This window comes from Cucumis melo, chromosome 2 (assembly GCF_025177605.1).
Source record: "Cucumis melo cultivar AY chromosome 2, USDA_Cmelo_AY_1.0, whole genome shotgun sequence".
Lineage (NCBI taxonomy): Eukaryota > Viridiplantae > Streptophyta > Magnoliopsida > Cucurbitales > Cucurbitaceae > Cucumis > Cucumis melo.
Window position 1 is genome coordinate 9,974,644 of NC_066858.1, and position 15,437 is coordinate 9,990,080.

The window sequence follows — 15,437 nt, forward strand, 5'->3', positions numbered from 1 at the left end:
TAAGTAAAATTTGTCAGCGATCGTTTAATACAATGACATTGCAGACTGTTGTTCAACCTAAACTGAAAATGTCAACCCAAGAGAAGGCTTTCATGGAGAGTTGAATTCGAGGGGATGATAACATGCAAATGGAGGATGATGAATCCATTGGAGCAATGAACAACAAATCATTAGAGCAATCAGACTCATCTCCACAACTGTCACCACAAAGAGAACAAAGTCAAACAGTGGCTGACCAGTCTGAAATGCATCCAATCACCAAGAAGAAACGTTGCAGATCAAAGAAGTCCAATGACAAAGAAGAACAAAGTCATTCAAAATCCTACAAGAAACTGAAGAAGGAAATAAAAGAAGTTCGTAAGGATTTATCCACATTGACTTCTATAGTCTGTATGATGGATGACACAATCACAAAGCAGTCAATGGAGCTGTATGAAATGAAGCAAATGCTCGAGAGATTGGTCCAGGTAAAATTTGTTTTCATAATACATTAGTTACACGATCGTTTATCAAAGTTACACGATCGTTTAACTTTAATACACGATCGTTTTTCAAAGTTACACGATCGTTCATCACAGTTACAAGATCATTTATCAAAGTTACGCGATCGTTACTTTTATATACACGATCGTTTAACAATACATTATTTTTTTAATTTTATGTTCGTTTTATTTGTTTATTATAATCAAAATGAAAATTAAGGGAATGATCATACTCATCAGAATGACAATGAGTATGTTGTTCAAGAACAACATACTGAACATTAAGAGGAAACCCGAATGTTAACATTTCATTCATTGTTTACTAGTTTATAAATAAGTAATAATTGTATTTTTTTTCTTATTCTCATTTTTTTTCTCATTTTGTTTAGAGAACATCAACAAGAATCTGGTAGTGATATAAGCATAGACGGCAGGGATGCAGACTTGCTAATGACTATAAGAGATATATCGGATAATCTAATTGCTAAAAGTGAAAAAGAAAAAGACCTGCTACAAATGATTACTACCCTTCCACTTGTGAGCCAACCTCTTGCACTTTATGAAATGGCTCCATTGGATCAAACTGTACAAATTATAAATGAAGAATCTCAACTGGTATGTATACACAACAAATTTGTTTTCCTTTGAATTAATAGTTTGTTACTTGTTTAATACGATTACATTGCAAGAAACAACAAAACAACAAGTTGAGATTCAAAAAAATGATGAAGCAGTTACTTTGGTTGAAAAAGAACCAGTAACTGTGCCTGATAAAGATGAACAAGAAAATCCAATAAAGAGAAGAAAGCTATGTAAAATAGCAAATAAAAAGGTGCCTGATGAAGATGAACAAGGTAATCCACCCACAACATCTACTAAGATCATATCAAAATCTACAATACCTGTCCTAGATGTGGAAATCAAAGAAGTAGATAGATATAATCCGATGTGGCAAGTGGATCCAAAATTATGGAAGGCATACTTACAATGGAAAAGATCAAGAAAAACCACCCATGAAGAAAGGAAAGTAGTCTCCACAACCAGAAAGAAAGATTTTTTCAAACAACTTGAAGAAAACACATGGGTACTTGGAGACGTAAGTACTCTTCCCAAATTTTATTTTATATGTAAACGATCACTCGTATTTTCTAAACGATCGCTTCTATTAACTAAACGATCGTTAAGTTAATGTTACACGATCGCTTAGTAAGTAAACGATCACATGTACATTTCTTAAGCGATCGCTTATGCTCTCTTTTCATTCACTAAACGATCGTTTAATTTTCCTTTGTAGATAATGGATTTGCTATTATCCCACTTGCACAATAAAATGTTGCATCTCAGGCAACTTTGCAAGCGTACTTTTAGAATATTAGATTCCGCGTTTATAGTAAGTTGTTATTCTTTAATTTTTTTTTGTATAGAAGTTAAACTGCATCATTATATTCTGACTAAATTTTTTTTACTTGTTCTTTAAGACTAGAATCAATAAACCAGACTGCATTTTTTGGAACCATATTTTCGATACTCATCTGGTGACACCAGATAATAAAAAAGCTGAATGGACAGACCCAACAACACATCTAAATATATGGACAGAAAAAGATTTGGAATACTATTTCAACACAGCTGTTGGTGATTACGAACAAATACCAGGGTGGGGAGATGTCAACTACGTGATTGGCTGCATCAACATAAAAGAACACTGGTTGGCTATTGCAGCTGATATGAGAAAATGCAAGATCTACGTGTTCGACTCAATGCCAAATTATGTTGAGGAAACTTGTTGATGAAGCTCTTCAAATGCCTGCATGATGCATCGCCTCACTCGCAATTGCAATTGGAGTCAACCTCCATTCAGAACGATTCACATATAGCCCTTGGCCAGTACGCAGATCGAAAGCCACATTACAGAAAGGGCGTTCATTAGATTGTGGAATTTTCTGTTCTAAATTTATTGAATGCCTTATAACTGGTACTGACCTTGGTTGTCTAACTGTGCCAAACATGAAACTGTTTAGACAACAGTATGTACTGAAACTTTGGACGAATAAATACTTTTGGTAAATAAATATATATTTATATATTTGGTTCTTATACTTTTGAGTTAATATTTGTATTCGTTTAGATACATATCACAAAACATTCGTGTAGAGAAATACTCATCACGCACATATGTTTAAGTGATCATTTAGTAAAGTCTAAACGATCTTCTTAATAAACATCAAAATATTAAGCAATCGTTTATAGAAACCACATTGATATCTAAAAGAATATTAAGTGATTTCCTAAACGTTCAGGTGAAGAATATTAAGCGATCGTTTATATGTATGACACTAATGTAAAAGATCGTGCACATATCTTTAAGCGATCGTTTAGTAAAGCCTAAACGATCTTCTTAAAATTATAAAAACTATTAAGCGATCGTTTACCTATAAGTAGTTTTGCAACATAGAGAATAATCGATACTACTAACTGAAATGCCAATTGATACTAATTGAAATGCAACATAAAGAATAATCGATACTACAAGTAGTTTTACAACTACTAATTGAAAAGCCAATTGATACTTGTGATTTATGTACATATTTCAATACATATTAATGTTGGTCCATAATTGAAATGCCAATTCTTTTCTGAAGTACGACATGTTTTCTTGACATAATGTATCAAAATCAACACCAGCAGCTATGTACTCAAAATACTTAATCGTGAATACGCCACAATCACTATTATTTCGTTGTAGTGGAATTGAGTCGACAATGACAACTGGCCAAGGTTCCTTGTATGTCGATGATCTGCCTCTCCTATCAAAGAAGCCACTACTATCTAACAACTTTGGCACCAACTTTCGAATGGGTAGTAATATGTTTGTCATCTCTTCGGCAGTTGTAAGTGACGGAAATGAATCCCATACCTTGACTTGACAACTTACCAAATCCAAGCATAATAGAACCCAATGATTGGCATGGACATTGAATGGAGAGTAAGCGTAATCAACACTTGTCCAATGATCTTGGAAGTCCTCTTTTGACCCGACAACATAGTCAACCTATACTCTTCCTCCCAGTCAAACGAGCGATTATCTTTAATACATTCTTTGTATAGGAGCCACTTCGCAACTAAAATGCGCTGCAAAGAAAAACATACAAACGCAAATATCAGACTGAAAGACAAATATCAAACGCAAATACATACATAAAAAGTAATGTGATGATTCCAAACCATAAAAATTGTGTCTGCAGTTGTGAAGTTCTGAGCAGAAGGTATCCCGACTGCCTTAATCTTCAAGCGAATGAAAAGAAAAAGTGCATCCAAATGCTAATAGAAACAAAAGTAAGCAGTAAATGTATAGAACCATAACAATAAAAAAATTATAATGACATAAATGATAAGATAATCCCTTACCTCATCCGCCAACCACCGACGACACATAAAGAAGTCTCTGAAAAATATCTTCGATTTTTTCCCATGAAAGGTTTCACGCACCTCATCGTCTGTACGTTTGTCCGTAATCCAAGCTCGAAGTCTATCTAAATCGACGTCAAGTATTTTGTGCATAGGATGATAAACAATTGGTTCACACTGAGAGGTGGTGGTGGTTGATGTCATAGACCGTTTAGGTAGAGTTGTGAATGGGATTGATAGGTAAACATTTGCACGCTTCCTACGGGCGAGCCGAACGTGTGGTCGTTGAGTGGGAAATGGTTCTATCTCTTTGATGTCTGAATCAAAATGAGTACGAAGTTTTTTTCCACTGTCCTCAATTTCAACCTCATCGTCAACGACATCTATTGGCTCCTCTAAACCAATTTCAACCTTCTTCTCCAACACATTGATTGGCTTCTCTAACTCAATATTAAACCTCAACCAAGGAGGTGTACCGACGGTGTGAACATCTTCGTCGCCCTATGGAAGCTCATAATGCATTAGTGTGGATAATGATAGAAATTAAACATCAATATTAGCAAGAACATGGAACCAAACCTTCTTTTTAAGTTCAATGTGTTTCGCACCATTACTTATCTCATCCTCCTTTGGCATCCTCAACCAATTAGGGGTACCGCCTGTGTCAACATCTTCAGTCTTAGCATTATCCACTTCTTCACTTTCTACTGTTTGATCTACTAAGCCTTCAAACCCCTTGCAGTCTCCTTCGTCACCCTATGGAACCTCAAAATGAATTAGCGAGAACATGCAACTTAACGTATGAGTAATTACTAAATATGAAACAACTAACGTCAATACACTTAACAGTTTCATTCCTAACCTTTCTTTGAAGTCCACTGTGCTTCAATATGGTTGACATCATGCCCTTCAATTCGTCAATATCTGATTTTATACTAGTAAGTTGCCTTTCAACAACCGCTACTCGATCTTGGAGATTCCGAATAGCCTTTTTCATCTTAGTCTTGGACTTCTGTTTCTTACTCTTTTTGAAGTCATCTTCATCATTAACAACTTTTCTTCCTTTTTTTGAACCACCATTCTTCGGCTGAACAATGGTAGATGAGCGGAGGTTTTCAAAAAGTTCACCTGAAGCAATTTTCAACTGCTCCTCTTCAGGTGTCATCTTAATGAACGCCTTAATTATCAACTGCAAATAGAAAAAGGAAAATGTGTTTAGGACAAAGAAATAAACACAAATCATGCGATCCTTAAGTTAGTTACTATTGCTTGCTACTTACCATTGGCGAGTCAAACACCTGGCTTATAGTTTGGAACTTTGGTGATTGTTGGCACACCCACCTCAGCATTCGTGGTATGGCATCATCGTTTACTTTATCTACACCACATCCAATGATAGTTGGTATAGACTCATATGCCCAAACCTATTCGACATTTGACAAACAAGTTTAGGAAGTGCCACAAGATATTTATAGATATATAAAAAAGTGGTTTCACAATCGTTTAAAAACAACTAAACGATCATTTAACATAACTAAACGATCGTTAAAAAACAACTAAACGATCGTTTAAAACAACTAAACGATCGTTTAAAATAACTGAACGATCGTTTAATTTTAAATGTATGCATAAGTTTTGAAGTAAGATGTAAGAAGTCACATATCTGTAATGCATGCAAAAATCCATTGATAGTATATTTTTTTGTTTGTGTTGATTTCTTCTTTCCCTTGGCATATTGCTTGTCCAAGGCTCTTTTCAAGGCACTTAGCGTGCGTCCAAAAACAATCCCACCCCAATAATAATTATTAAATGTTTCAATCATCGGCAATCTTGAAAAAATTAATGTCGACTTTGGTTCGCCTATCTTTTCCCAACAAAGATAGCTCTATAAAGTAGACTAAAGCTAATTTCACAATATCATCGTCATCACCCTCGTATTCCAAAAATATATCCTCTAAGTCGCTTACAAAAATACACTCCTTGTCTTTGAAAAACTTCTCCAATAATCGACTATTCCCAACCAACTGAATATACTCCTCTTTAGGACCCCATAGACCAATTATGATGTTAAACTCTCTCCTATCGAAAGTACAAACAACGCCCCCTAGTAAGAAACTTATATAATCATTTCCTTCATCTTCCACCTCCCTTAACAATAAGTAGTGGATGAGTGGCCCATTAAAGACAATATTTAGGTCCAAAAAGTTTCCAAACTTTGTTTTCCTAAATAAGGCTAATTGATCGGTTTTGAGTTTGACCTTAATATTATGTGTTGTCTTTTCCAAATGAAACAAACAACTTACTAAAGCATAAAAATGATGGGAAGGATTAATCTTGTACAAGGGTCCGTCGGTCGATGTCGATGTCATGATTGAAGGCTGAAGAAAAAGGAATAAATTCCAACAAATAAGTCGATTCCAAAACCAAACATTTACAGCAAATATATTGAAAATGAGTTATAGATAAAACTGACTGAAATAAGAGAAAACGCTCAAAGTTGATTGAATGGTTCGAAAAGGAGAAGCGACAAAATGCACTAGAGGACCGACGAACAGTCGGAGTATCCTCGAAGAGCAGAGCGGGAAATTTCAATAGCCAACGAAAGATGTTTTTTTTTTACTTCCGGTGTTCCACGCGAAAGAGAAGGGAAAGCGAACGTGGGTAGTGGAAATTCAATGAAGAGGGATAGAAATTTAATGAAGGGCAATTTTGTCCATTCATACCTAAATTGTCATAAAACTCTTCCTTTTGAAAACTTGTCCCAAAAGTCATTTAAGCCTCTTTTTTAACCTATTTTTGACAATTTCCCATATTATAATAACCACTCTACGCCCCAAACAGCCATGACGTTTTTTCGAACTTGAATTCTTGCATCAGTGCATCTAATGAGGTTGAGGGTATCCAGTGCAAAGCTCTCCAAACCACCGAAGTGAGCTCCAATTACTTCAAAGATAGCTCTTCTCCAAAGATCAAGAGGAAGATTTTTTATGGATAACCAACCTCTGAAGCCTTTTATAGACGATGGCCTGCTGTGGTTGATCACATCCCATTTCTCAAACAGTAAATGAAACTTTCCATAATTAAACCATTTGTCTTGAGTCACAACCAGATTTTCTATCTTTCCATGGTTAATTTTGTTGGTAGCTCTATTATCAAAGAAGGGGTTAATGGTAATCTTCACTTCAAACAGATCCTCTAAGAACCTTGCAATTTCGTTCTAGTCATCGAAGACAAATAGCCTTGTTATCCACAAATTATTAAAATCTTCTTAATTTTCATTTTCTTACCCAATAATGATGCGTATTGAAGTTTTCGAGGTGAGAAGTAGAGTGTTGATCTTGGCCGAACTCTTCAGAAGCCTATGTCTTGATGCTCTGTTTTTGAAATGTAAAACAGAGGAGTTAATTGATTCATGAGACCACCTTGTCCGCGTAGCTTGAGCCCTGTTGATTTTGATGATTAAAGTGACTAAGAGTCTGATGTAAATTTGATTGCCACGACTGGTATTCGTGTTTCATCGAGAAGCTTTTCATCAATTTCAGGAACGATATCCAGCCCTGTTTCGCAGTCCCTGAAAATACGTGAACGAAAGAGAGATGCCCAGAGAAGTCCCGTGTGACGCATCTTAGAATCCATCCCGAGGGAGATTTGAATTTTGTCAATCTCGTGGCACCACTTGCATCTTTACCATTTTCTGAAAAAGTAGCTTTGCACTGATAGTTGGATCGGACAAGGCCTCTATGAACCAAAGCAACTGTTCTTTCGAAATTCGTACGATTTTTCGAAAATCAACGTCTTCAATTTTAAAGAGCCCCTTTTCGAATCAAATATAGTAATAAGCACAGCCATCTTACAGCTCTCCACTCCATTTTTGCTGCTGATGAGTTCGACTGAATATTCGTCAGAGAAGCCAAAAAGTCGCCGAAGAAAACTGGAGGTGAAGCCGGAGAACAGAGGAGGAAAAAAAACGCCGGAGATGTCGTCGGAAAGGTGCGGATGTTGAATGAAGAAGACAACAGAAGAAAGAGAGGGGAGAGCATACTTAGCTCGATTTCACTTCCAACAAAAACAAAATGGGAGGGGAGAGCCTAAAATAAAAAATAGTAGTTTCTACGTAAAATTGAAAAATGTTTTACAAATTTAAAAAGCCAAAAGCATAAATCAAATTACCAAAATACACTTGTTTTTAAAAGACGAAAACTAAAAACAGAACGGAAATCCAATTGGTTACAAAACATGAACTTAGCAATTGAAAGAATTTATATTGAATGAATCAAAATTCACTGAGGTTACAATTTTGAACTTTGCCTCGTGCCCTTTGTTCCTCTGAATATAGTAAGGTAAGAACAATATGCGTAATACATGAACAATCAAGGCTGACTAAGATGAGTTAATGCCAATTTTCAATTAATGTCCAGTAGGTAACGCCATGCAATATTTGTATTTTAGGTAAGCTTTGATGAAGGGCTCCAATTCGCCATCCATTACAGAGACAATGTCTGATGTCTCATATCCTGTCCTAACATCTTTCACTAGCTTGTATGGATGAAACACATAATTCCTTATTTGTTGCCCCCACTCGGCCTTTACGGCATCTCCTCGTATTTGCTTGATTTCAGATGCACGTTGCTCTTCAGCTATGACTAGCAACTTAGCTTTCAACCGGCTTAATGCCTTGATCTTGTTTGCCAGCTGTGATCTCTCCTCTGCATTATAGTTGAGAAGATGAAATGCCGTCAATTCAGAGATTTTTGATAACTTGTTGTAAAGAAACATACAACTGACTTTGCGAAGAAATATTCGATTTATCGAAACATGTCAGTCTGAAAGGTTTCCTTCATTCAGTATGAATGGTTCCAGGTTTCAAACAAGAAGATTTGAAGGACAACACTCAAATGTCAAACATTTCCAAGAACTATTTTGCTTAAATGTTTTCTCAAAGAAAAGTCATAATATAATAACACATTACTGGGGTGTTTGACCCACTAACTTCATAAGTTGATATTAAATAACTCAACTCTACTAACTTTAATAGTGTTCCATATTAAAGTTTGCACATTTATCAAAAACTTTGTCTACCTTTCTCTCTCTTTTGTATATTTATCGAAAAACTTCATACTCACAACTGCACATCCTAGACACAAACTTCCTAACCTCACATATATTAAAGTACAAACCTTATAACCCAAATCAACCCCCAAAACACACTTTACATGTGAATCAATTGGTTTTATCACAAAAGTGAAATGATTCTGCTTTAAGTGAGTATCACTTTGAACAATTTTTTATGAAAGTTGGGGGTGCTGTCCTGTTAACCGTGGTCTTACTAACAGAACATACATCAAGTTTATATGGTGGCTATAAGTGCTTTTAAATTAGAATACGAAACCTGTGCATCGAACCGTGACGCCTGTAGGAATATGAGTGATGCGGACAGCCGTTTCAACCTTGTTAACATTTTGACCTCCTTTTCCCCCCGCCCTTGAAAAGCTTATTTCCAGGTCCTCTTCTGGCAGTTCAACATCCATGGACTCATCGGGAAGGAGAGGCATGACTTCCACACCAGAAAAGCTTGTCTGCACAGAACTTATATTAAAACAGGTAGGTTCAATCATCAAACCATCTATCTTGAGGAAACATGAGCAAGTGGTCACTTAGTTTCACATCATTCATTAGAAGTCAATAAATCACTTTGCAATTTAACGGAAGTTCATGAAAATTTTACAACATAGATCTCATTAGGTGCCTTCAAGTGTCTACCTTTTCTAATATTTCCAAGCACTACCAAAGATGGGGTTAGTCTAAAAATTACCTGTCGAAGTCCTTTAGAGTTAAAAGGAGACTGTCGCACTATCCTGTGCGTTCCTTTCTCCCCAGATATATATCCATAAGCATAACGGCCTTCAATTTCAATTGTAGCTGATTTTATTCCAGCTTCCTCTCCAGCAGATTTCTCAACTACTCTTGTTTTATATCTTTGCTTCTCTCCCCATCTCACGTACATCCTCAGGAGCATGTCAGCCCAATCCTGCACTGGAGATTATCAAATTTTCAATATTGGAGAAGCAATAAATTTGTGAAAAAGTTGGAGTTCAGAATTCAACACCTAACTGCAATTCCTACAAGTAGTTTAGAAAACAAGACCAAAGAAATACTTTGAAAACAATTTCCAAGATAAGCCCTTAACTATTGACCTGTGCATCAGTGCCCCCAGCACCAGCCGAGATAGAGATGACAGCTCCTTCTTTATCATAAGGACCAGAAAGAAGTTCAGATAATTCAAATTGATCCAGTGCCTTGTTTAGGTCTTGAATGATTCTAGTTGCCTCTTCAAGAAGCCCAACATCTACAGAGTCCATCTCTTCAGTCAGTTTAACGATTGTTTCTGCTTCTTCAACCTGAATCATCATTACACAACCCACACCTGAGGAGATGGTTTCATTCACTTTTCAAAACCTTGATTAGGCTATTGACCCAAATGTTAAGGCTTAGTTTGGTTGCAGTCAAGGCAGTTTTAGTCTAATTTTCTTCAAATTATCTCCAAGCGATTTTATCTGCATTTTAATAGAGAACGTTTTTCCAAGTAGAATCCCTCTTATCATTGGATCATAAAAATGAAAAGAGAAAAAACAACCTGCACATAATAATAGAAAGAGTGCTTGCTGTTTGAAACCAAATATTGCAATTCCAACTAATGTTATAGGAAGCCAATCTTTAGAGAGCCCTTCTACAAACACTTGCATTATGACTGCAAGCTAATGATATTAAACTTGATTGCCATTTTACTTCTAAAGACATAAAACAAACGATGTGTCTAAATGATATTATAAATTGGTAAACAAGTAGGAGATATTTTTATAAATCTTCAAACAGGATATGCATAGGCCGGGGTGCTTTTGAAGAAAGAGATTTATGCCTAAACCAATTTGAGCAACACACCTTACATTCAAGGATCTGAAAAAATTATGTTAAAGTGCATTAAAAATGAAACAAATTTTCAAGGCACACGAAATGCATATATTTGTGCACACACGCACATATATTTCAACTAATGGTGCATGCGTGCATGCTTGTGTGTATATTTCAACCAAGATGTGTGTGTGTCTGCATGCCCGTGTACATGAGTGAGCGCGTATATTTCAAAGAGAGAAAAATTGGGGGGTCATGGCCTCCTACCCATACCGTCCACATGATTAACATGTATGTGTGTCAGTGTGTGTTTGTCTGCCCACGTATGTGCTTGTTTTCTATCTTGAGTGGACTCTCACGTGTTTCTGGTTCTCGAAAAGAATAGTGCAGGAAATGCTATATAAGTACCTGTGTTTTGAAATCAGTAAGCATCTTTATTTTATCTTTTACATCAGTCATGGCCACGAGAACTTTTTGAGCCTTAGATCTGTCATCCCAGAAAGAGTTGTCAGTAGCCTTAGACTCCAAGTCCGCAAGTTCTTGGTCTAGCTGTAACAAACCAGCAGAGTTCCTTATCTCTTCCACACGCTCTGAGGTTGTTTCCACTTCTTTCCGTAATGTATAAAAATCTGACAGCAACAAGCACAGATTATATCATTTCCATTGTTCTTTAAAAAAAACAGAAAGTAATGAAAAGAGACTAATGCTCCAGATACAATGAGCCTATAAGAAGCCATTAAAGAACGAAAAGTCAGGGGGGGCACCCAAATATCTAAACAAGGTTAACATGCCCTCTATGCTCTCATATGATATCCCAATACCAAATACAACCAAAACTAAGGTTCAAAGTACAAAATGATCATAACATCATAAAACTTAAATAAAGGTCGACAATACAATTGATGTGTAAAATCAAAATCAGGGGCAACAAACACCCTGTTGTGTCTTAAAAATAGTCGCAATAGATATTTTAAGGAAGTTATTTAGTAATTGTCGTCTTACTAGAATAAAAACAATAAAAGTATCACAGTAATTGAGAGGTAAAATGGAAAATAATCATACTTCAATACTGAAAAATAGCCTCTCTTAAATACAATGAGAATACAAATGCAAAATGCACGGTAATAACCATAATTGGTTAATAAGAAATGTAACAAAAATTATAACAAGTATCCACATCTATAGGAGTACCTCACCATGAAAAAAATGTAAATTGAAAGCTCCCATCTTGGCTAAGAACTGTTGAAGAACAGAGGAGTTCAAGGCCTTGGTAAACATGCTAGCTAATTGAGACTTTGATCGAACAGGCAACTTCTTTAAAGTTCCTCAATCAACTTTATCTCAACAAAATGAGAGTCAATCTCAATATGTTTTGTATGCTTGTGAAAAGATGGACTCAAAGCTATGGCTATAGTCACTTGATTGTCACAAGAGACTACTATAGGAGGGAACTGAATTTGCAAATCACAAATTAGATGATAAACCTAAGTGATTTCACTGGAAAACATGGTCACTGCTCAATATTCAACTTCGACTGAGGAGCAAGAAATGGTAGCTTGTTTCTTCAATTTTCAAGAAACAAGAGGATCCCCCAAAAAGATACAAAAACGCATCACAGTGTCAAGTGTCAAGGCATGAACCTTAGCTAGAATCGACAAAACCTTCAAATTTGAAGGAGTTAGTAGATCGAAATAAGATCCCTTGCCTAACGTTCCCTTCCAAATATCTCAACACATAATGATCATCGAGACTATCAAGATGTGGCTTTGCAATATACTGACTCAACTTATGCTGAAACAAAGATCAAGTCTAGATATTTGTAAATGTCACCAACGTACACAAGGAGAGCAACAAATGAAGTACCAGCAACCTTGATGAAGAGAGAAGGGTTTGCTTTCAAATGAATAAAGCCATTTGCAATTTAAACTGAACAAAACTTGAAAAACCATTGTCATGAAGTTTGCTTCAGGCCATAAATTGATTTATGGAGTTTACGCACAAGAGGAGATTTTGTAATTGTTCCATCAAAGAAACCTACTTTATTCTTTCCACATAAAGCATTTAAGAGAACTCTGCTCCAAGATGCAAAAATGTTTGATCCTAACAGTGGATGTGTAACGAGAACCATAGTCAGTCCATATGAATGATGCATATGGAAGGGATTCAAATGAGTTTCTTTTTTTTTTTTTTTTAAAGGAACGATTTCATTGTTGGAATGAAAAATACAAAAGAAGGGGGAGAGAAAGCCCCAGACTAAAGGAATTACAGGAGGAAGGATTTCCAATTGGTCGTAAGGAAAACAAACTTGTAAGATGTAAATTGCTTGGGCAGTTTACACCAGGAGATTGCTATATTAATAATAACCTGATCAACAAAATTACTAAAGTCATCCGATTTGTTGCTGAAAATACGGTCGTTTCGCTCAAGTCAAATACGCCAAAGGAAAGCATGGGAAAGGTGCTTCCAAAGGATGCCTTTTCTTCCATTAAAGGGATGAGCACCACTAACAGAAGAAAGAATGATGGTGATATCCTTTGGAAAGGCCAGAGACCAGTTGAAAGCATGAAGGATGGCTCCAGAAGGTAGATGCAAAAGGGCAGAATAGAAAGAGGTGACTTTGTGTTTCTGAATCGTTCCTACAAAGAGTGCACCAATTTGGGGAGATGTTGTTTGAGGGGATCCGCCGTTGTAGTTGATCATGAGTGAGCATTGACTTATGTGCAAACTACCAAAGAATTTGATTATTTAGGGAAATCATCCGACCAAATTGCAGTTATGGTATCCTGGCGTAAGAAATTTGTTTGTCCATGTCTGAAATCAATCCATGTTCACCATACAAGATCAAAAGAAGGAAAGTCAAGAAAGAAGACAAAGATGAAGCATGAGAACGCAATGGTTAATGCTTTGATACCATATTAGAGTAATTGAGATGAAAAAATGGAAAATGGTCCTATTCTAGTACTGAAGAATAACCTATCTTAAATACAATGAGAACACACGCGCAAAGTGGGGTAATAACAATAATTGGTTGATAACAACTAAAAATAAAGTATAACGAGTATTCACATAGACACTAATAAAAAGGCTTAAGCAATTTGTCACTCAAGTGAGAAATTCACAGAGCAACATGTAAACTTGAACATCATCTAACATAAACATTGGCCACAATTGACGAATAACATACAACTAGTAAAGTCACTAATTGTTAGGTCAACACATTAAGAGGGTCGGATTCAAGGAACCTATGGGCGACCTCATCGTCACCAAATTTTAATGTTTGAAAAGCCAAACATTGGAAGCCAAATATGTCACAGCAATATTTACTTGATACTTGGGCACGAGTAAAAATACATTAAATTATTTCTAAGAAAAAAAAAACATCATATGAATAAAGATTTTATCATTTCCATAGCTGGAAATATTGGACAACTGGTAAGAAATAAAATTTTCTTAACTAAACTACTGTTCGAATTACAAACTTTCGTCCTCAAAAGAACTTTCAACTATCTGGCCAGTTCTTGTTAGTTTTACTTCCGAGACCTTTACGTTCGGAGAATTAGTTAGTTAGCATTAAAAAAACCATAAAGGCAAAAAGGGTGTTCAATAATGATGGCAGAACATCATGAACACAGTAGTTTCAGTCTAGAAATTTAAATATTGTTCATAAAGGAACTAAACATACCTTGCATTGCCCATTCTCGCGTATCAGCATCGATTGCCTCACCCACCGGGCTCTCGTGCGTCGCAAATGGAACTGCAGGAAGCAACCAACAACATACAGAAACTGAAATTCATTGAAAGAAAATAAACGAGCAAACAAGCATACGAGACGATTCAGAATAACCCAGAATCAATTCAATGAACTAAAAAAGAAAATGAAAAAAAAGAAATAGAAATTAATTGGATAACGTGAACCTAAGTGATTTGAAAGAAATGGGGGATCTTCGAATCGACTGACCGAGAGAAAAACGAGAGTGAGTTGAGAGAGAAGTGCGAAAGTGGGGAGAAGGGGAAGTTGGTCGGAATTCTAGGGAGATGGAAGCTCCGGTACTTCGAAATTTGGAAAGTGGAAGAAAAATGGGGGAGCTGCCAAGCCACAAGGTGCGGTGGAGAACGTCCATGGCTTTATCAGCGTTTGTACAGCGTTCACAAGTACTTATCTTTAGTTTATTCTATTTTGTCATAAATAAATAAATAAGTTGGTAATTGTTTGAAAACAGCCCATCAATACATTGCCTTTTTTCGTAAGCGCAATTAAAAGAAGAAAAGGGGAATTTACATGAATTGAAGAAAATCAAGAGTATTTACATTTTAGAGCCAAAAAAAAAAAAAAAAAAAAAAAATGGACATTACATTAGCCATGTATAACTTTTATATTATTCCAAAAATATCTTTCAACACCGACTTGATATAGGTGATCGTTGAAGTTTTGATCAGCGATAATATCTACACGCGCGTTTCCACATCCATTATCAGAGACAAATATTTTTAGAGTAAGTGTTCTCACATCTATCATCAGCGATAATTTCCTTTTCGGATATTCTTTTTTCTTTTTCTTTTTCTTTTTCTTTTTCTTCTTTTCCTTCTTCTTCTTCTCTTTCTTCTTTTTTCTTCTTTTTTCTTCTTGTTCTGTGCTAC

General features: G+C 35.9%; 2 protein-coding genes across 6 annotated transcripts; both read right to left on the minus strand.

The window, feature by feature from the left end:
* Window positions 1-3,033: 3,033 nt before the first annotated feature.
* On the minus strand, window positions 3,034-7,514 carry LOC127148284 (uncharacterized). The gene is made up of 8 exons (XM_051081752.1): window positions 7,386-7,514; window positions 6,713-7,107; window positions 5,171-5,231; window positions 4,753-5,079; window positions 4,470-4,646; window positions 3,891-4,391; window positions 3,708-3,803; window positions 3,034-3,614 (listed from the first exon to the last, which is right to left on the minus strand). Exons 1-8 carry the CDS (start codon window positions 7,512-7,514, stop codon window positions 3,414-3,416), a joined length of 1,887 nt encoding a protein of 628 aa, XP_050937709.1. The 3' UTR covers window positions 3,034-3,413.
* A 618-nt stretch (window positions 7,515-8,132) lies between these two features.
* Window positions 8,133-15,032, minus strand: LOC103487209 (peptide chain release factor PrfB1, chloroplastic). Of its 5 annotated transcripts, none has more exons than XM_008445437.3 (7): window positions 14,758-15,032; window positions 14,482-14,553; window positions 11,208-11,428; window positions 10,085-10,288; window positions 9,703-9,918; window positions 9,280-9,466; window positions 8,133-8,596 (listed from the first exon to the last, which is right to left on the minus strand). In XM_008445437.3, the coding sequence occupies exons 1-7, from the start codon at window positions 14,918-14,920 to the stop codon at window positions 8,298-8,300; spliced, it is 1,362 nt and encodes a 453-aa protein (XP_008443659.1). In that variant the 5' UTR covers window positions 14,921-15,032; the 3' UTR covers window positions 8,133-8,297. The 5 variants fall into 5 exon arrangements, with proteins under 5 accessions (XP_008443659.1, XP_016899830.1, XP_016899832.1 ...); XM_017044341.2 differs by having other exon boundaries at window positions 9,703-9,923; window positions 10,078-10,288; window positions 14,758-14,968; XM_017044343.2 differs by having other exon boundaries at window positions 9,703-9,923; window positions 10,078-10,288; window positions 14,715-14,901.
* Between the last annotated feature and the right edge of the window lie 405 nt (window positions 15,033-15,437).